The following is a 22,880-nucleotide window of genomic DNA, read 5'->3' on the forward strand; positions in this document are numbered from 1 at the left end:
AATATTTCCCTACATATTACTGTTGGAATAATTTTTCAAGTTTTAGTACATTTTCTTTTTCTGTATTTTTTGAACATACACACACACCCCTATAATGTTTCGTATTACATCAAAGCAGTAGGTGGTATTCCTAAAAATTTTTGTTTTAGTTCAAGTCTCTCATTTAAGAATCTTTGATATAAATTCTAAAAAAAAGTAAATATGTTACTTAAAGAAGTGTTACAAACTTCCAGAAACTTGGACACATCACTTAAAGTGATGAAGTATATCCAGTTTATATGCATTTCTGCTAATACATATTTACTTCAAGTCATCATTCAAGACGGATCATCTTGAATGGATCATCTTGAATGGATCTGGATATACAGATTTTCGTTTGTTTTGCTATCTTATTAATTTTTGTCTTGAAATACAATTTTATTCTTAGACATCTCAAAATCAAGTTTGCAAATATCAAATATGCTATAATTTAATGCTTTTATGTCTGAGAGTATATATTTCCTATCAGGAAATGAAATTAGTAAAAAAACAATAGAGAAGGCTTAATCATATTATATCACCGAAGCAGTTTTTATTCACTTCTCACATATTTTGAAATTTTATATGAAAACAGTGAATACATTCTGACAATATGTCTGGTGTTTACTGGATATTTTGTCATTTCTTGTCATGTTCAGTCCTATGAGACTGATAAACATTCAGACCACAGAGTATAATATATTATAATTTTAAAAACATGTCTATACTTAAATAGGTATAGATAGTTAAGTATTTATCCATATCAGTAGGAAAGTTGCTTGGAAAATACATAGTAAGATAGCATTTTTTAAAAAGGCAGCTTTTAGGAAAATTATCAACAATTTGGTAGGTATAATGGAATTATGTGTTCATCACAGAATTTTTGTTAGAGAACAGTCCTCTCCCCAAATTTCTCCCCTTGATGCAGCTGTAGAATAAATGAAACTCACTCATACACTGATGGGTGGAAAAGCCTTGAATCATAAATCTGGACATTTATTCAGATAAGGAAAATACAGCTTGCACTAATGTTACAAATATAACGTTTGCAGGACTGACTTTTAGGCCGTTAGGCCTCTGCATATTTTTGAAAGCTAACACACCATATATAAAACAAAACCAAGGCAGAAAAACTTCAAAAAATTTGAGTTTACCTTAAGCTACTATAATATTAAGTAGAAATCAATTTATTTTTGGTTAATTTAATGTTTTGTGGAGCAATGGGCAAGAGAATATCACATTGATATTATTACAAAATTTTGCTGCAATAGCATCATAACAAATATCCTAGTGTGTAGTCACCTGTCTCTTCCTGCCTAGTACATTTCTTCTCTCTGTTCAATTAAGCTGCAAAAGAGTTTAGTAATTGCCACTATGGATGGCATGCAAACAGTATACCAGCAATGTGGTCAGGTTTTCAAAATTTCATTTCTACTACAGATTCTAAAAAGCCACAAAGCTTTGCTTTCAGAAATATTTTTGAATACAAGTTGAATCATAAAAATATACCCCAAATTAGAAATCCACCAACACACTTTAAAAGTTAAACAAAACTATATAAAATAGTAACACTAATTACATCTTCTCTATGTTTAGTTTTTCTCTCATTTTTGCTCTTTAAACACTTTAAAAATAGAACTCCCTACGTTTAAGTGCTTTAATATTTTATAATGATAAGTACTCATTGAAAGCTATTTTTCAGAAGTAGAGGGTAAGATTCAAATTAGATTTAGGCATGCAAAAGCAAAACAGAAAGTAAGTTAATTTTACATGTCATTTAGGAAGTCCTACAAAAACACAACTTCTTTATGAAGAGATCTTACTACTGACCACATCTGACCACAAAATACTGGTAGTCTCAACTGAAAATGCTCTTGAAATTGCTTTGAAAAGATACTCATTGAGAGCTATAATTTTCTATCATTATCACATGAATGTACACACATATAAGTTTATTATGCCCAGAAGCAAATCCACAGTCTATAAAACTGAGGTTGACAAAGGAATTTACATTCCAGATGAAAGAGGAGACACAAGGAAAAAGAATTTTAAAATAAAATTGCTAGAAAGTTTTGGGAAACAAAAGCAAATATAATTATTTCAGAATGTGGGCCTTAGTTCCATTATTATTAAATAGAACTCAACAATCTTGTGAAGAGATAATCACATTTAAATCTCTAATTTATTTGTGTAAAGATTATTTAATAAAACAGGAAGTCCAAACAATGACCTAAATATAATTACTCCTCAAATTACCAAAGTGTGTGTTAAAAAAACTTAATTGGGCCCAATCACATGAATGGTGAAAGAATTAGTTTGATTATAGCATTTTCCTAGAATATCAGTGATGATTTCTGTTTATATTTTAATTCAAGGAAAGAATGGAACAGCCTGAAGCAAAGCCTTTCATTCAAATGTCTCTTCTAATTCTGCAATATTGGAAGGGACTCTCAGTAATAAATTGGTAACCAAATTATTCAAGGGTTTCAAATTTAAACAAACTCTTGGTACTTACTTGGCTACTGTGTACTGGACCCACTTTAATAAAGCCTTCTTAGCATTTCCTTGAATCTTGGTGGCCACTTTCCGTTTACTTGGGGGGCTGGCAGTCTCAGCACTAACCATGCTATCCACAGAGGATGTGCTGCCAGACAGAGACTGCAGCTGTGGCAGGTTGCTGGTCAACTCCTCAATCTGTTTGTGAGTTAACAGTTGGCAAAAACATAAGAATTATCTTGTTCTTCTTTCCTTGGATGTTTTACTTTTCCAACTAAGTGATTTAAATTCCCACCCTTCACCCACTGACAAAGTAAGCCCTTAAGAGCACGGCTGACACTGTACTTGGCTTCCTACTTCCCACTGCATCTGAAACTACTTTATACACAGTAAAAAATACTTGTTAAACACATGAATGAATGAATAAAATAAAACCTAATGGTTATCCAAACTCATAGAGCATACAACACCAATAGTGAACACAAATGTAAACTATGGACTTTGAATGATAATGATGTGTCAAAATAGGTTCATTAATGGCAACAAATGTATCACCCCAGGGGAGGATGTTGGTTATGGGAGAAGCTACACATGCTGTGCAGACACATAGTAAATGGGAAATCTCTTTTTGTTCAGTTTTACTGTGAATCTAAAACTGCTCCAAAGAATAACCTTTAAAAAAATAGATAAAACAAAACCTAAGTGTCTGCCTTCAGCTCAGGTCACGATCTCCAGGTCCTGGGATAGAACCTGGTATCAGGCTCCCTGCTCAGTGGGGAGTCTGCTTCTCCCTCTCCTTCTGTCCCTCCCCCTCACTTGTCATCTCTCTCTCTTTCTCAGATAAAGAAATAAAATTCTTTAAAAAATTAAAATTTAAAAAATTCAAACAACCTAACGACTAGAATAATTATTCTAGATCCCCTTAATGTCTAATAGGAACATACAACTTGTCCCTTCCAGAAAAGAACAAATATTTTCTTGAACTCTTAATACACCAATATTTCATCTCCATTGTGCCCTGCTCACTTTTCAGATTGAGTACCTATACCGCAGTTCTTTGGGAGGAGTTCCATATATAATGTCTTTGGTAACAAAGAACAATGTATATGGGAAGGTCAAGTTTCTGCTCACTTAAGAATCAGCCCCAAAGGTAGGCAAATGAGAGTATCATTAAAATTTCCACCACTACCTCCATCCATGACATTATATCAACTGAAAAGGGAGCTATGGTACAATACCTGGAAATACAGAATAATGGTCCACATCAATCCAAGAACTATTGATGGTCGGCCATCAGCTATATCAGTGGAGTTAATGTTGACTAATTTAATCTGTTTAAAAAGAAAAACTGTACTAGTAATGTACTAGAAGATTATAGACCCTTAATTATTCAATAATTAGCACTTTATTAGACATCAATAACATTTGGTCATGCCTATGTAGTGGTACATAAAAGTAAGTAGGGTGAGCCATCAAAACAAACAGGCACATGGTTTCAGTGGAAATTTCAGGAGCATTCATTAGGTGCACACAACAAAAACAACTATATAATGAATTTCAAAAACTTATTTAAAATTTTAAAAATGTGACATCATGCAAGGAATTACCAACAAAACACACACAGGAAAAAAATGTTATTTGTTTACATTCAGAAGCTGACTGGAACTTAAAAGAAACTGTGATGAGTAGTTTAAGAAAATGCACTTACTTTGAAGTTTGTTACCAAATAGCATGAAACTTATGTTGTCTTTTACCTATAAAAGTCAGGAGTTAAAAATTCTAAAATTTGTACTAACCGGTGATCCTCTGTACATGGACTGACATGAAAAACAAAGGGAGAAGATGATATACATATATAAATAATGTTTCAAAATCAGAGTTATTTGTTCAAAAGGAATAAAAATGTAGGTAGTAAATTTAGAGCATAATTTGGGGGAATACATTATAAAGACAAAGGAAAGCCAAGAAATAATTAAGTAGAAGAGAACTTTAGGGTTCAGTTCCTGACTTTTGGGCATTCAGGATAGATGTTAACTTGTCTACAGTTGTCTCCAATAATTTTACTTTAATGCCCTCTCAACTATTAAAAATGTTACTCCCTAAGTCCCAGCAAAATAGACTATATGGTAAGTCTATCTCAGCCAATCAATAAAAAATACAATTAACAACTGCTCATCATCCTTTCCATAATCTCTAAATAAATCAGAAAAAATTAAATACTCCTTAGATTCCTTGCTCAATAATTCTTAAACATGATTTAATAAAGTGTATTGTGAATAATAAAATTCAGAATTTTGTAAGTGGTTTACTTTTTAAAAAGTATCAGATGCAAAATCATCCCACAAATACTTTACTCTGGAGTAATTAGTTTATATTTACTAGTAGAGTAAAAGCACAAAGTTACTGTAAATAATCTGAGATATACCTATGGAATTTTGTCTCACTGATGAAATTCATTCATCAGGTTTAGAGACAGAAAAGAAAATTGAGAACTTCCATAGATTACAAGCTTATGTGTCAACTTCTTTTAAACCTAGCACAGCATGAGACATATAATACATGTTTATGGAAAATGAAGAACATCACATTTTTTAACCTTTTATGACAGAACCTATTGCTATGTCCATAATAATTTTGATTACTCTTGTTTATAGCTTCTTCAGAATTTTCTCCACATCCATTTTAGCATCCACAGGGCACAGATATATAATACATGTTAATAACCATAAGATTAATGCATTCCATAAAGAGAAGATTATTTCTCTTTCCTTATATATCATGCTTTTTAAAAATGACAAGTTGAATTTCCTACTCAATTTCCTTCCTCAATCTAGCTACACCTGTACTATGAAGTTAACATATTTAATTTGTTCAACTTCTGAAGAAAAAAATGTTCTTCATACCTATTTTTTCTCTTAAAAACTGTGTGTTCCATAATGGGGTCATGGAACTTATTCTTATGGGTTTATGGAACTTATCCTATTAAATTCTTACTAGCCTAGGAGTGTGGGATGGGCAATAGAGACATTGAAAGAGAATGAAGAATTCCCAGAAACCAGAAAGAGAATGGGATCACATTGATGGACTTCACCTTTGACCTGCTGACCTTGGGCGTGCAGCCCAAGCATATGCTTTAACAAAACCTCTAGGTTTCATTGATTCTGGTGCATGTCAGTGTTTGAAAATCCCATACTAGACAACTGTACTTGGCCCATGTCATCTGAGGTTTGATTTTGCAAACCAGAGACCCATATTGTCTGATGTATGTTCCCCCCAAATTCACATGTTGAGGCCCTAACCCCCAATGTGACTGTATTTAGAGACAGGGCTCTCAAGGAGGTAATTAAGGTTAAATGAGATAATGTGAGTGGGTGTCCTTATAAGAAGAGGAGAAGACACCAGAGCTCTCTCTCTCCACATCTGCACAGAGGAAAAGCCATGTGAGGAGACAGTGAGTACGTGTGTCTGTTTATAAACAGGAAGAAACAAAGAAGCCAGCTCTGCTGGTATCTTGATCTTAAACCTCCAGCCTCCAGAACTGTGAAAAATAAATTTCTGTTATGTAAGCCATCCAGTCTGTGCTAGTGCTATGGTAGCCATAGCAGACTAATATAAGGCCCACAGATGTTTCAAAAGTATATTCAAATTATTTGGGAATAAATTTAAATTAAGACTCCAGATTACTAGCTTTTCTTGCTAAATTGGGAAACCAAACAAATGGATGCGTTGCCACTTTATACTAGTTACTTTCTACCATGAGGTGTCAAGTGAGTCATTCTAACCAGTGATACAGGTAGCCAACTATCTGCATTACTTAGTAAATAACTTAAACAAATAATTAGATTTCAATAAAAATCCAGATTGCTGACTTTTCTTGTTGAAGTGGAAAATCTGGGATCCCTGTGCTTGCATTTCACTGAGGCAACTATAGTCAGAACTGAATGTTCACTTTGTTTTCCAGACAGGGCCCAAGATTGCTCAGTTCTCCTGTTTCTATGGGTAACCTCTAACTCACTTCATCTTCAAGATCACCTATCTGACTTCATAAGAGTCTAAATTTATGTCCCTAGTCTGCACTAAGCAAAGTTTTAGGAACGTTAATCAGTGGTTGGCTCCTTTTGTTACTGTTTACTTGATACCTCACTGGAGAAAAAAACTGGTAGAAATGGCACCAGATCATTCGAGTCACATTTACAGGGTTCCTAACAAGTAGTAATGTATGCTTTTTTCCACTGCCCTGTAAACAAGTGGAAAATAAACACAATGGTAGGGTTTTCTCCAGTAAAATTTTAGGAGTGCCCTCATTATTCCTTAAATCAAGCTAGAATCCAAGGACTAAATTAATTTTCCATTATCTAAGGAAAAAAATATAAATGGAGGGCAAGGTAAGTCCAAAGATCAAAAACATGTTCTTAAAATTCTTAAAAATATGTTTGAAACATAAGTTCTTAAATTATTATTTTTAAAAAATTAAAATAAATAGTGAGAAGGTGGGCACCAAAAAAATCTTTAAAAACTTATTCCTCCCCACAGTCAAATTTTTATTACTTAAGGCTGTTTTGTGAAAATGACCTTGGATAAAACAAGTCTGTGAAAATAAGATTTTTTGGTCCTCTTTGTAAACAATGCTTTATACATTAAGTTCTTAAATTTTCTCCAAAACATTAATAAGAGGAATTTTGTTTTTATATTCTAGCCAATAAAGGATAGCTCAGAACAAAATAAGACATCATTGTTATATAGGTAAAATGGAAGACTGAATGATTTGGAAAACTATAAATATCTTGTTAAACATGGTTTTATCAGCTTTCTATGAAAAATTCATGGAGGAAGCTGGAAGAAGAGAAACACTCCATTAATAATGATATTAGTGATCCAGAAACAATGTCCAATATTCTATAAGAAGCTAATATTGCTTTTCTACATCATCTTAATGTCCAGACTCTCTTTTTGGCATGGAATCTGCACAACTGAGTGGACTTTATATTGTTTTATAATAGTATCAACTGATCAAAATACATATTGTTCAACCAGCAGAATCAAGTTTTTTGTATTTTCCAGAGTTCTTAAAATAGAAAGTATTCAAATATGCATTTGGGCAGTAAGTAAAAGAATTTAGTGCAGATAGAGTTTGAAGGAAATAGTTGAATCATTCTGTTTTCCAGGAGTATCTGCATATCCATTTATAAAGCTGGTTTTGGTATTGCCAAACACAGACACCTGAATTCTCATAAGTCAGGAAAAGGCTAAATCTAAATCAGTTGGTGCAACTGATTCAGAAGGAAATATGGCAATACCTAACAAACTACATATACATTTATCTTTTGACTCTGCAATCACACTTTTAGGAATTTACTCAGAAAATACCCTTCTAGTAGTGTGAAAGTACTGTGGACAGCCAGCCATTAATTGCATCATTGTGTTTGAAAAATACCAGAAACAACCTAAGTGCCCCTTTATAGAAGAGTAGTTGAATAGACTCTGGCACATCCAGATAGTGAATGCAGCCTGTGAAAATGAATGAGGAAGATCTTCAAGAATTGTTCTGAATAATTTCCAGGATACACTGTTAAATGAAAAAAGCAAAGTGGAGGAGTGTATTATAGGATGTTACCCTTCATGTAAAAAAAAAAAAAAAAAAGATGGTGGATGAAAATACATCTGCTCATTAGTGCAAAAGAAATGCTGGAAGAATCAATCTGAAGCTAAAGAGACTGGTTCCCTAAGATGAGAGGAAATGGAAGAAAGAGAGATGAGAATAGAATAGCAAGGATAAAGAGGGGGTGCCTTCTCTAAGCATAACTTATACTCTAGGAATCGCAGTAATGTCTCATTCCTCAAAATAAAAAATAAAATAATCATAATAACTAAAGTTAACTAAAATGTATGTGTGTATGAGGGGGTATTCTTCAAAACTGAATATATCTTGATTACCTAACTAAATTACTAATGGCTAACAAAATCACACTGAAGGGAATGAAAAAGCAGAAGTAACCTAAGCAAATTTGGAAAAATAGTCTTTTGACTGAATGCTGTAATATCAAAGACCAAAAGAACAAATCTATTTCTCACAGGAGTGTGGTGAGCAATTCTTAAACAATTTTATGTCTATATGAGGATTAAAAAAGAGGTGAATTCATTGTAGGTGAGGGCCAGGTTTCTCGCTGTCAGATAAAAAAGCAGCAAATAAGCATAGAAGGCTATAATGAACCTTGCGGCACTGGACTGGAAACAGTAGTATCAGTTTAAACTAATGGTACATACACACACACACACACACACACACACACACACACACACACACAGAAAGGAGGCAAGAGGGGAGAGAGAAAACACACAGATGCATATCCTGGGTTAGTAAGCATTCATATTTCCTAGATTTGTCTGTTGAGAGGCCCCAGGGGGAATGAAACTTCAGTAGCAATGAGTATACCAGCACCTAAATGTCTCTCACTAATAAAAGGAACAAAAGCCTGCTTAGTGAAGTGGTTGATTCTAGAACTGGGGTAGTGAACATATGAGATAAATGGGGAAAATCTGTAGTTCTGGAAAATGAGGAAATGCATGGAAACATATGGAGCTGTGTCAAAAGAGTTACAGGAGCCAGCCTGAAGGAACTCTTAATAGCCAAAGCTGGAATGATTTGAGAAGAATAATAGTAATAATAATGACAATAATAATAATTGTAGGATTGGATTACAATTATAGAATAAAATAAGTTCATGCCAAAGTAAATAATTGAATAAATAAATAAATGGTGGAGGGGGGAAAAGGACAACCTTTTCTTACAAAATAATTTCGATTAATACATGTGAAAGGACTGAGGGAAACGAAATCATCATTAGATAATTACAGAAACAATCACTGAAGGCGATCAATGCTAAAATCAGTGAGCAAAGTTTGCAGACAAGTAGGATTTGGCATAATCTCAATTACTTCCCCTAAATTGTTCCTCGTTATAAAGAAAAAAATAGTATCTTTATCATAAAAAATATAGCAGAAAGCCTTACCAAGTGATTGAGGTTAACATCACCAGCCAATAAGACGTAACAGAATTCTATATGCGCTAACATGATGCCCTGAGAAGAATACATCATTTCCTTGGAATTCTTGCCAAAAATGTATAACCTCAATCTCGAGAAAACATCAAACACAAATTGAGAGACATTCTGCAAAATAACTGATCACCAGCTACTATCAAGGTCATGAAGGACAAGGAAAGACAAGGTTGTAGAATGGAAGAGATCAAGGAGACACGACAATTAAATTCAAGGAATGTTACTGGATTGGATCCTTGAGAGAAGTAAGAAATAAGTGGAAAAAATGGATGAAATTAGACTAATGTCTATGCTTTAATGAATGGTATCACACCACATTAAAATTCATTCTTTAATAATTGTGGGATATATATTTTATACATATAATAATGTATATATTATGTAAGTTCTTCATTGCATTAGAGGAAGCTGGTCAAAGTATAGACAGGAAATCTTTCTGCCATTTTTTGCCACTTTTCTATAAATCTAGAATAATTTTACAATAATGTTGCATCTTTTGCTGTATAATTTACATGCACTGTTTTTACTGCATAGCCAACACTGAAAAACATTAGTATGCCTTCTTGTTTAAAAAGGTGTTTTGTTTTGTCTCTCTCTTACCTTCCTTCCTTCAAGGAACTTGAGTGCTGTGCCAATATTAGCAACAGCATGGATCCGCTTCATACGGCGTCCTTGTTCACAAGGCTATAAACAGGAAGGAATAGGAATAAATAAAAATGCACACATTAAAAAGATAATTATGAAATCTATTTAAATGGATTAAAATATATTCAAAGAATATTCAAGAACAATATTATTCAATTTCTATAAAAGTTAGTAGACACACAAAGGAGCATTATCCCCACAGCACTTGGAAGGTGTACTAATTTACTCAACAAAGACTCATTCCCAACTTATCTGTTGGTGCATGTGCCTGTCAGGTTTCTGTATGCCAAGAGCAGAAGTCTGCAAAATTCCCATGCCATCTATTGAGACCGTCCCTCCTATATGTTAGGAAACATTTATATGAAAACTGCTCTTGGTACATGTGTGGGAGCCAGAGATATATGGGAAATCTCTACACTTTCCTCTCGATTTTGTTGTAAACCTAAAACTCCTTTAAAAAAAAAAAAGTCTTTAAAAAAAGACTTGGTCACACACCATTTCTTTTTTCAGTCATACTAACATGAAAGGTTACTGAGAATATCAGTAACACTTCTTGTTTCAAATGACCAAAATACATGGCGCATAAGAGCCATGGTTAAAAAGGAAGATTGCCAGGAATGAAAATGGTATTCACACACTCGCATGTCTGGTACAAGGACACTCTAACTGACTTGCATTTGCATTATTAAAATGCATTAGGTGCTTTCTGTGTGCCACAATATTAGCTCTAAAACTCAAAATAGTTTCAATAAAGTAGATATCATTAGCCTCCTTTACATATATGGGAAATAAATGGATAAGTGTGGTGAAGTAATTCTCCGTGGTTGTGTAGTTGGTAACATGGTCTCTCCTCTGTGACACCAGAACTCTAAATAATCTTCCACTAAAACTCAAAACCGCCTATCTTTTATATTCTAATTATAGTGTACCAGGTAATGATTTTTATAATATGACTCTAAACAAATATTTAAATAGAAAATGAGCTATTTTACTTTTTATTTATTCTCTCCTTGGAAACCCCTGTTAAGCATGACAGTCTCACTGTTGATCCACAAATGGCCCACTTAGTTATTTCATGAGTTAACTCTTATAATGTATGAAGCACCTATAAATCTTCCAACTAAGATGAGGCCAGGGCCTAGAAATTAAGTACAAAAGCCACACCCCTCAATACCATCACCATCTATTTCATCCTCCTGCCTTTCTCTACCCATGGCAACCATTATAAAATCCAGTCCAATGCTTTCCTTTTTATATAGATTCATTTCATTTATATTCACTTATGAAAAGTATTTATTTTAGTCTTTAATTTTATATATAGGATATCATAATATTAATCTTTTGAGGCTTACTTTCCCATCTAATACTGTGTTGCTGAGATTCATCCATGTTCTTGCTGTCACTGTATTTCATTCATTTTGACAGCTCTTTGCCATTTTTCAATGAAATCTGGGTTATTTTCAGGTTATTACTTTTTTATTATTTTCAGGTTATTTCTATTGTGACCTATGCTGATAGAAAATTGATGTACATCCCATGTTTGGTACAAGTATAAGGAGTTTTCCTTGGTTGTAAACCTAAGAGTGAAACTGCTGGGTCAGAGGGAATGTGACTTTGAACTTCTAACGTAAGGCCAAACTTTTCCAGAGTGTTTGCACTTCTTTCCACTCTTGTCAGCAATGCAAGAATAATCCTATGGATGCATATCTTGTCCAACACTTGATTTTGACAGATATTAAAATTTTTTTTTTCACTTGAATGTATTGTAGCATGGTCTTTTCACTGAGGTCTTCATTTACATTTCACTGATCAACAATGATATCAACATGTCTTCCTCTTAATCTCTGACAATGTCTGTTTCTTTTGCAAAAATGCCCCCTTCACATCTCTTACCCCGGTTTTCCTTGAGTGTTTGTACTGTTGATGTTTTGAAAATGTACCTTCTGTATTCTTGCCATAATCTTTTCTTAAATTTTTTTACTTCATGTATTGTGAATATCTTTGACCCATTTTTTTTAAAAGATTTTATTGATTTATTCATGAGACACAGAGAGAGGCAGAGACACAGACAGAGGGAGAAGCAGGCTTCCATGCAGGGAGCCTGTCATGGGACTCCAGGATCCAGGTCTCCAGGATCACACCCCGGCCTGAAGGCGGCGCTAAACCACTGAGCCACCGGACTGCCCTCTTTGACCCATTTTTAACTTCTTTTGTCATTTTCTTTAAAGGTTTTTAATTTTAAGATATCTTTAATTCTAATACAGTCAAATGTAGCAATCTTTTATAGTCAATATTTTATGCCTTACTATTTTTCCCTATTCAAATGTCTAAAAGATATTCACCCATATTTTCTACTAAGAACTTAAAGTGTTTTTGCCAGTAGGTTCTACTCCATGTATATTTGATTTTTGCATAGGTCATGAGATAAGGATTCAATTTCATCTTTTTATATTAGGATACACTTTTTTCTATTTTATTTATCGAACAGTCTCTCCTCCCATCCTCTGATCTGATAGCCACTTCTGACATATATCAATGTTCCATTCATGCCTTGATCTGTTTCTGACCCTACTGCATTTGTCAGTATGTCTATACTTGCACCAATACCACACTGTCTTAAGTGATGTAACTTCACTGTAAGGCTTGATATCTAGTGGGGCAAATACCATGTGGATGTACCCTGGCAAAGTGAGCAAGTTACAAACATCTATTGTATTGTCCCTCTCAAGTTTGCATCTATTTTTAATACAACTTAATCTGCCCTAATACAGTTATCATCCCTACCAGGCTACAAGGTCTTACAAGGCTCTGACCATATCTCATTTACCTTTGTCTTCCTTAGAGGGCATAAGGTAGTGTCTTATCCATAACAGAACTCCAGAAATGTTAGCTGAACGGATATTCAGTGGATAATACCAAGCTCAGTTGCAGATTTGAGTTCTATTCTAAGTATATGATCAATGACTAGTAAAGTTACTTAGTAAATATTCAGGGCTTTTTGATGCTCCAGATTTCCTAAAAGTACCCAGTGTGCATTTTTTTGCAAGCTTATTTTCTTCATAAATACTTTATTGAAATATAATGACAAAAAACATTATATTAGTTTCAGGTATACAGATTAATGATTCAGTATTTACATACATTGCAAAATGATGAGAACAGTAAGTCTATTTATCATACACAGAATTTTTTTTCTCATGATGACAACTTTCAAGATCTATTGTCTTAGCAACTTTCAAATATGTAATAAAATATTATCAATTGTAATCACCATGCTGTACATGACTTACTTATTCTATAACTAGAGGTTTTGTACCTCTTGATCCCTCTCATCTGTTTGGCCTACGCCCACCCTTCTCCCCTCTGGCAATTGCCAATCTGTTCTCTTATCTATGAGTTTTGTTTTATTATTTGCTTTGTTTTTTAGAATCTACAAATAAGTGAAATCATAGAATATTTGTCTTCCTCTGTCTTATTTAATTTAGCATAATATCCTGAATGTCTGTTTGTGTTGTTGCAAATGGCAAGATTTCATTCTTTTTCATGGCTGAGTAGTATTCCATTATATATATATATATGGAATATATCCATTATATATTCTTTATCCATTCATCAATTGATAGACGCTCAAGTTGTTTCCATGTCTTGGCTATTGCAAATCAAACTGCAATGAGCATAAGTTTGCATATATCCTTTTGAATTGGTGTTTTGTTTTCTTTTATTGTGTACTTTTAAGTGGATTGTTAGGCTTCTCCCTAATGCAAAATGTTGTTTTTTGTTTTGTTTTGTTTTGTTTTTAAAGATTTTTTATTTATTTATTCATGATAGTCACAGAGAGAGAGAGAGAGGCAGAGACACAGGCAGAGGGAGAAGCAGGCTCCATGCACCGGGAGCCCGATGTGGGATTCGATCCTGGGTCTCCAGGATCGCGCCCTGGGCCAAAGGCAGGCGCCAAACCGCTGCGCCACCCAGGGATCCCCCTAATGCAAAATGTTAAGGAGTTTTTTAAAGAGAAGGTTAACAAAATGGATAAGAAATAAGTTTCTCGGGGCAGCCCGGGCAGCTCAGTGGTTTAGCACCACCTTCAGCCCAGGGAGTGATCCTGGAGACCCGGGTTCGAGTCCCACATCAGGCTCCCTGCATGGAGCCTGCTTCTCCCTCTCCCTATGTCTCTGTTTCTCTCTGTGTCTCTCATGAATAAATAAATAAAATCTTAAAAAAAAAGAAAGAAGTTTCTCTGCAGTCCTTTAAACTCTATTCATATTGCTACTATTATATCTAATTTTTCAATGGCAATTTGTAATATTCTTTAAAAGAATCCTAAGTGCAAATTAAATTTAGTGTTTCTACGTTTATGTACAATTAAAGATATATAATCATTGATCCATTTAATAAAGAGTAATGTTCCACAAGTAATAACCAAAGAATGTGCAGAAATCTAAGAACAGTAATTAAAAAACTAAAAATATTCTGTCTTTAAATATAATCATAGAGATTTCTCAAGAGATGCTGGCAGTGCAAAGGCATTAAGCCTTTTGGCCACATCTCCCAAATGATCATGGTCAGAGTCAGAGGCCCAGACTATGTGAACCCTAATGCTAAGCATAGTGTTCTTAATAGAATTATACCTATGAGATATTCTAGAATTCCTGAATAGTGTTAACATTCCTGAGGGAAATGTTCTTACCCACATTCTCCCTTTGAAAGCTCTAAAAGAACACATAGGATATTCATTCCCTCAAATGATGCTTTTCATGTTAATGTGGTCATTACAATAACGATATCTACAAAATTTAAATAACCATTTCCAAGGTTTATTTATTTGTAATTTCAGAGTAATCTAATTTTATGTAATTCAGAATCTTGACGGGCTCAATATAAATAAATAATAAAGGTTAAATTGGAAATTGTCCTTGTATGTCTGTTTTCTTATCTGATACTTAAGAATGCTAAAATTCTTAAAATCTCTTCTAGCTCTTCTTCAAGGTCTTATAACTCTATGTCTGAACAAGTATGGCACTTAAGCAGAAGAAGGACTCTTATGTCAAAATATTTGCTTTTTTTAGAATTGTCTAGCTTGACAATCAAATGCCCATCAAGGTTTCTGTACCCTATTGGTCAAGTACACTGGCAAAATTATATTGATATAGCATGGTATACTTCTTTAATACACAACTGAATTAGAACAAAGGTTCCTTTAGCTTTCTAGTAAATAGCTTAATTCAGGAGGATATACAAAGGATGGACAATTATATCTGGAGATTGGGGCTATATATATCTTAAGTCAATGACTCCCACATTTGAGTGCGAATTCAGTTTATTTAGCTCATGCATATACTTGCATATTCCAAATTAGCTTTTCATATGTGTTTTGTTTAATTTCCCCCAAACAGACCCTGAGATAAGGCCTTGGGTGTGTGCAGTTTACTGGGGAAATGACTTCAGGTAGCAAGAGTGAAGAGAGGCAGGAAAAAAGAGGCCCACTGTGAGGAACTGGGCCTCAATCCTGCTGGGGACCCAAGCACTCTGAGATATGTGTAAAATATGTCACAGAATTGTCCCTCCTACAATGGTAAGCTGGAACATTTATTCATGGATTCCCATCTCCATTGGTTGAGAGAGGGACCATTAATCCTTCCACACGTCAGGGCTGCCTTGAGCAACTTGTGCCTTTGATAAAAGCCATGAAGATGGAATCCTGGAGACTTAACAGTATTTGAAGCAAGATGCTGCTACAGTCTACAGTAATGCCCCCACTGTCGGAAATCTCGCTTGCTGAAGTTGGAGGCAAGCTAAGATGGCAGAAGGGGCACTGAAAGCATCCACTATAATAAGAATCCAATTAGATTTACACAAAATTATTATCAGTTTACAATTTTCCAGCAAATTCTTTCACAAAAGCTATTTGGAAGACTCTGCACAAAATTAACTGAAAAATGGTGTTTAGGCAAAAACGCTTAAAAAAAACTCAATTATCCAAGTATGAATGATTGGTAACTATTGTCAAGAAGGAACAGATAAAGAAAAAAAATAAGTACTCTCAATTTTGGCCTCTGTGTCTAGCATGTCATACAACATTTTGAAGATTATTTTCTGAGTATCTTTTTGTAATTACAGTAAACATCATTTATAGGTAATTCATCTTTGCAAACTACTTACCTTTCTCCTACTCTGAATTAACAAAACATAGGCCAGAAAAACAAAATATAGATCTTCCTCAATTTACAATGGGATTATTTCCTGATAAACTCATTGTAAGTTGGAAATACTGCAAATCAAAAATGCATTTAATATGCCTAACCTGTCAAACATCACATCTTAGCCTAACTCACCTTAAATGTGTTCAGACCACTTACATTAGCCTACACTTACACAAAATCATCTAACAGAAAGCCTGTGTTATAATGAAGTGTTCACTATTTCATATAATTTATTCAATATTGTACTGAAAGTGAGAAACAGAATGGCTATGTGGGCACAGAAGGATTTTAAGTGTATCAGCTCTTTACCTCATGATCATGATTCCTTGCCACTGCCTAGCATCACAAAAGAGGATCATCCTGTGTGTCATTAGCCCAGGAAAAGATCCAAATTCAAAATTGCAAGTATGGTTTTTACTGAATGTGTATTGCTTTCACATCATCATGAAGTCAAAAAGCCATGAAGTCAAACCACTGTAAGTTGGAGACTGGTGATACTTTATTAAGTAATGTGGAAACATATATTCTGTAGTTCACTATCAATGTGCTTTTTCATTCTACTGGTTCCACTGCCCCTAAAAATAAGCTGTTCCTGTGACAAATGACTGACTATGGAGGATGTCCACAAGTGCATGAAGAATGTCACGCTGATTTCAAACTTAATTTTCAACAAACAACTACATAAACAATGCACAGTTATGGACCAACAATCCTTTCCAAATGGAAAGCAAATGCTATAAAGTGAGGTAGTGTTAATCTGCAAATAATCTTCCTGGATACTACCCAGAAGCAGTAATTAAACATGACAGATTACTGATGAGGTTTTTTACTTTGCCTTCTAAGGTAGCTACTACTATATATAGTGTTTCAGATCCACTAAAGTTGTGTAGGAATTAGAAAGGAAAGATATTCCCTGCTCCCAGAAGTGATGACTGATAGGCTAGTGTTTCTAGTGTATTACCAACTATAAAAAGAGAACTTTTGTTTTATAGGGACAGTACCCTTTATGCTCCCAACTCCCAAACCCCCAAATTCCACAAGGGAACAGTGACAAATCTGGTCACAGGAAAAGTCCTTACCAATTTCTGCCCGGACAGAACCTCCAGAAGCGCAAGCAGCTTAACACCATCTTTCATGTCTTCAAAAAGATCATCTACCACCAGTGGGGGTTTCCGCTATAAGATTAAAAAATGAATAAAATGAATAAAATTGAATGAATGCAAAAAAATGCTTCCATCTCTCTCTTATACCTTTGCTACTCATTTTGGTGAAATTTCTAAATACCTAAATTCTTTTGGATATGATTGGCAACTACCAATTATAGGAGAAAATCCTCTGAAGATAAACTTACTCAAAAACCAGAGATTTAACACTTGGGTTTTCACATATACACTAGCTTCTTTCTAGAAAGGAATTTTTATCAAGGGTCAAAAAGATGGTACGGAATAAGAGAAGGAAAAGAGGTCACAATCAACATAAAAGATAAGAAAGACATTAACACAGGGCCTAAACAGGGAAGAGGAGGTGCCCCAACCAGTGGGTGAGCACATTACCAGGGCTTACTCAAGGTAGGCATTTTCACAGCCTATTCTTGCCACAGCAATCTCCTTGCCTCAGTGGCCAGCTGTGTGAGCTCTGCTAGGACAACCAAGGTTGCAGATTTAATCTCCTGTGGGTTAGCTGGCCATGTTCTGTTTCATGGCCTGGCAATCTAGCACAGCTTTCTCACAATGTGGCACTGAGCCCAGAGAATGGTAAGCATAAGATTACAGACTCATCAGTGCAAATCCATCACCACTTCTAGAAAAATAAGTCAAAGCCCATTTTCAATTCATGGAAGGTCTTTTATTTTTTTTTCATAAAGATCACTAAAATATCTAATATATTGGGGTTCGTCAAACCTTGAATTAAGGTCTATCTTAGCTCAGAAGAAAGGAAAGAAGTGATAATGCTCATGTTCTCCGTCAGTGGAAGATCAGTGTCCTCAGATTTCTCACAGAACAAGAATTTTTTCATTTATTACCTGGGTTCAAGGCCTACAGTTTTCTGGTTCTCACTGAATCATGTTAAAAGCCTAAAGCTATATTTCTGACTATATTCAATTGTCTTTCTTTCTAAAAAAGAAAGAAGAAAGGAAAAGTTCTATGAAAGATATTTAATAACCAAATGTTTTATTGAAATATGACTTTTTTTCTCTACCCACTGATATGGAGCATTTACATTTCTCCTATGACTGCATGAATTACGTCCTCTGAATGGCACAATCCTAATTTTAAATGCATTTTCTCTCTTTATAAAATGAACAGCTGAATACATTTTGTTCTCATGTTGTGAAATACATGTTCAAAAATAATAGAGTTTTCATTTTCAAGCATTCTCTTTTATATTTCACTATTCATACTTTTTATAATTAATATAGCAAAAATGTAATAATGACTTAATATTCTAAACATATAGATAAAATTATTAGTGAGCTACAATGAAAACTATTCCGTGTGACAAGAATAAAAATTATTGCATTAGTTATATTTAATCATTAAAAATATGGCCTGTTTATCATTGAAAATGATAATTGAAAACTTAATAATATAAATGCAGTGTAACAATGAGGAAAAAGTTAATAAATGTGATATATTCAATGAACAGATGCAAGTGAAGTTTTTTTATATTGCATTAACCTGAAAATATGTAAAGAAAATGAAACAAAGCAGGGAATTTTCTTGAAATAACAAAAATTCCAAGAAATTTGACACACACAAAAGTCACATTCATCCATCCATTCTTCCTTTTTTAAAAAGATTTATTTATTTATTTATTTATTTATTTATTTATTTATTTATTTATTTGAGAGAGATCATGCACATGAGAGGGGGTGGAGCAGCAGAGGGAAAGGAACTGAGTCTCAAGCTGACTCCACACTGAACCCAGGGCTCCATCTCACAACCCTGATATCATGACTTAAGCCAGCACCAAGAGCTGGATGCTCAACCACCTGAGCCACCCAGGCTCCCCTATTCTGCCTTTAAACAGCAACTCGTGTCTGCCACTTTGAAGAACATTTTCTCGTGACCCCCCTTCTACTTCTGATGTTCCTCGAATCTATTGGTGCCCCACAGTCTTCCTTTCCATCAAGCTGCTCCTGCACATGCTCGTGGACACAGCCATCAGGTCAGTAGTGATCATTGAGCAATTCAACTCATTAGTCTCTGTGCTGACCGCTGGTACCAAACTCTCCTTGATCTGTTCCTCTCCAAACCTCTTTTATCAGCCTGCCTGGTTCCCAAGCCTCTTTTCCTTCTCTCTTTCTCCTTTCTTTCTGACTGTGGCCATCACAAACTCAACCTGACTCCTCTGTTCTTCACAAAATGTTGTAGTATAGACATGACTCTTGAATCCTTCTGTCCAGGTAAATGTTCTCTTTTAAACATTGTTGAGCCCATAACAGGCACTCAATATTATATCATTGGCTGAATGACTGACTGGATGAATGAATAAATGCAGTTTTCTAATATATATATATATATATATATATATATTTATATATAATGCCTTTATATATAGAATATATTTATTTATATATAATGCATACTATAATATATATAATTATATATGTATACTTATACATAATTGTATATTTATTATATATAATTATATATTCATTATATATATAATTATATATATTATATATACATATATATAGTGCCTATATCAATGGCTTTTAAAATGTGGTACATATATAATAAGTAAAGAAAAATGTTCTCCAGGTTTTAGGTAATCAGACTGCAACACAACACAAACATAGAAGTATCTTGTTTTTGAATGTCTTATTCACAGTACGAGCTCATTAAGTATTTGTTGAAGGTATGAATTAAGGTTCCAGTCTGCATGATAAAGAAGAGTGGATGGTTTTTATTTCAAGAACACATATCTAGAACACCCTCACTTTTCCTCTTTCTCCACTTAGTAAATTCTTGCTCAATTTTCATGACTCAGCTCATAGTTAATCTTGTTTAGTTTTCCAACTAGAATTAAACCACTACTTTTGCCCTAAGTACATTGTTCAGATTAGAATGATCATGTTACATTACAGTTAGTTATTTACAAATCTGTGTCCCCAGAAATTCAGATCATGGGGTTTCTTGAAGATAAAGAAGACGTTATATATATTATTATATACCTAATATCGGGCACAGTGCGTAGCAGTAGCTGGCAATAACATGTAAATGGTGAGTGAATCACACTCAACAGAGATATGTGATGCTTATTTGCAAATATCTTTGGGAATCTTAGAGATGCACATAAGTAAAGTCATGATGCAGAATTTCTCTTTTTATAATAAATATGAGTTGCTTCTGGAATTTTTCCACCAGTGCATTCCTGCACAAAGTAAAGAGATGTAGACCAATGTCTATTACTAGTCCAAATAGAAATTGGGAGAAAATATTTCTTCTTAAAATAAAAATGTTTTAAAAATGTTTATATCAATTTAATTTGTAATGCACAAATATTGTATTTGCAACACACTGAATTACAGGACCAAGCATTATGTAACCAATTCTTTACTTAACTAATTCTTTACTTAATACCTCAACTAGTAAAAGAGGGGGAAAATAGACTTCTGGCTACTTTACTGCAAAGAGCTGGCAAAAATGAATACTAGAGAATGATCTTCATATTTCTATAAGCTCTATCCAATCACATGTAATGTAAATACTGTGCAAAGTCAACAAAACACTTATCAAAAATTATATGAGAAAAAAATGTTCTAGTATTAGTGGACAAGATTTGTTATCCCATTTTGTATAAATAATTGTTTACATATAGTAAAGGGTCAACTACAGAAGACCTTTAATATTGTGACTATATCACAATTATTTTTTGGAACAATGTTTTAATAAAAAGATCTGTTAGCTAAAATGTCCTTCCTATTATATATATAAATACTTACAGCACCAATCTGATTACTCTGACAGGATTAAGGTGCCAAAAGAAAGAGTTAGGAATGAAGGTAACTAATTGGAACCTGACTTAATTGAAAATAAAGATAATGTGGTTTTGTGCCCATTGCCCCCCAATTTGCAGTTTTTGTTTTTTATTTATGATAGTCACAGAGAGAGAGAGAGAGCTAGAGACATAGGCAGAGGGAGAAGCAGGCTCCATGCACCGGGAGCCTGACGTGGGATTCGATCCCGAGTCTCCAGGATTGCGCCCTGGGCCAAAGGCAGGCGCCAAACCGCTGCGCCACCCAGGGATCCCCCAATTTGCAGTTTTAAGCACTACTGAATGAGGAAAAATTATAGAGGAAGACAAACCATGAGACACTCTTAACTCTGGGGAACAAACAGGGTTGCTGGAGGGGAGGTGGTGGAGGGATGGGGTAGCTGGGTAATGGGCACTAAGGAGGGCACGTGATGTGATGAGCACTAGGTGTTATACTATATTTGGCAAATTGAATTTAAATAAAAAATCTATCAGGCACTTTTCAAAACCACAATTATAATAATAATTGTTGTTATTAATTATTTATTATTAATATTATTATGGTCAATCACGCTTAGATATTCTGTAATGGAACCAAAATATATTCATGCTGAATCTGAGGTTGTTCAAAGAATAGAACTTCCCAATGGCATCATAGTGGGAGAGGGAGATAGAGATGGGACAGAGAACAGAGAAAGAGGTACTTAAATTCTGTGGCTGCTCCTATCGGTTCTCCCCAACGAGGTTTAAACTTTAAATTCTGGCTCTAAGATGACTGCCTTGGTCTAAAAGGCCCTAGAAACGCAGAGAAGCTGCACATGCCTCTGTGCTTGGCTTCAGCCTTGGGAGTTAACTCATGAGTGAAACAGACTTCACAGAGCTTTTTTTTTTTTTTCTCTATTTCTTCTCCTTTATTTTTGCTATGTAGCTCCTTTAATGACACCTAATTAGATTTAAAGTTCATCCTTGATCTTTATGGAATGAGAAAGTACGGGTATCTTAGACATAATTTTTGCTGGCCATTCCCTCTAATTGGGGAAAATAACCTATTTTCTAACATTGTGTGTGTGCGTACATGCATGCGAATATCTTGTGTCACTTTACTAATCTATAAGCATCAGTACATATTCAAGCCTTATCTACCATCAATTTTCATATTTATTCATGGAAGGATGGCCATGTTTCCTCTGCCACATATTGATTTTATGCTCCTAGAAACAATTATGTTACTTAGAGGAAAAAAGGAATACGAATATAATTTTGATGAAAAAAGATATCAGACATAACCATTTAGATCATGGGGCTATAATTAAAATTATATGTGAAATTAAAATTTTTGGTGCATGAAGTAAATATGATAGTCACATTACAGACTACATATATGAATTCTAAAATTTACTAGATGATTCTGTGGCTTAGGTATTTATACATTTTAATTTAATAGATATTTTAAATAGCAGTGACAGAGGAAAAAGAGAAGAAA

The 22,880-nt window shown here is 34.2% G+C and overlaps 1 protein-coding gene across 14 annotated transcripts in view; it reads right to left on the reverse strand.

The window, feature by feature from the left end:
- SYNE1 (spectrin repeat containing nuclear envelope protein 1) overlaps positions 1–22,880 on the reverse strand; it is a 449,233-nt gene that overhangs the window by 327,992 nt on the left and 98,361 nt on the right. For 12 of the 14 annotated variants that reach the window (XM_038526344.1, XM_038526348.1, XM_038526340.1 and 9 more), the window contains exons 4-8: positions 17,497–17,592; positions 10,173–10,256; positions 4,311–4,331; positions 3,753–3,845; positions 2,534–2,712 (exon numbers count right to left, since the gene is read on the reverse strand). In XM_038526344.1, the coding sequence (XP_038382272.1) occupies positions 2,534–2,712; positions 3,753–3,845; positions 4,311–4,331; positions 10,173–10,256; positions 17,497–17,592 (473 nt within the window). The remainder of the gene's footprint in view (positions 1–2,533; positions 2,713–3,752; positions 3,846–4,310; positions 4,332–10,172; positions 10,257–17,496; positions 17,593–22,880) is intronic. The other 2 variants (XM_038526343.1, XM_038526347.1) reach the window with 1 other exon arrangement.

The sequence above is a fragment of the Canis lupus genome, chromosome 1, assembly GCF_011100685.1.
Source record: "Canis lupus familiaris isolate Mischka breed German Shepherd chromosome 1, alternate assembly UU_Cfam_GSD_1.0, whole genome shotgun sequence".
NCBI classification, from domain to species: domain Eukaryota; kingdom Metazoa; phylum Chordata; class Mammalia; order Carnivora; family Canidae; genus Canis; species Canis lupus.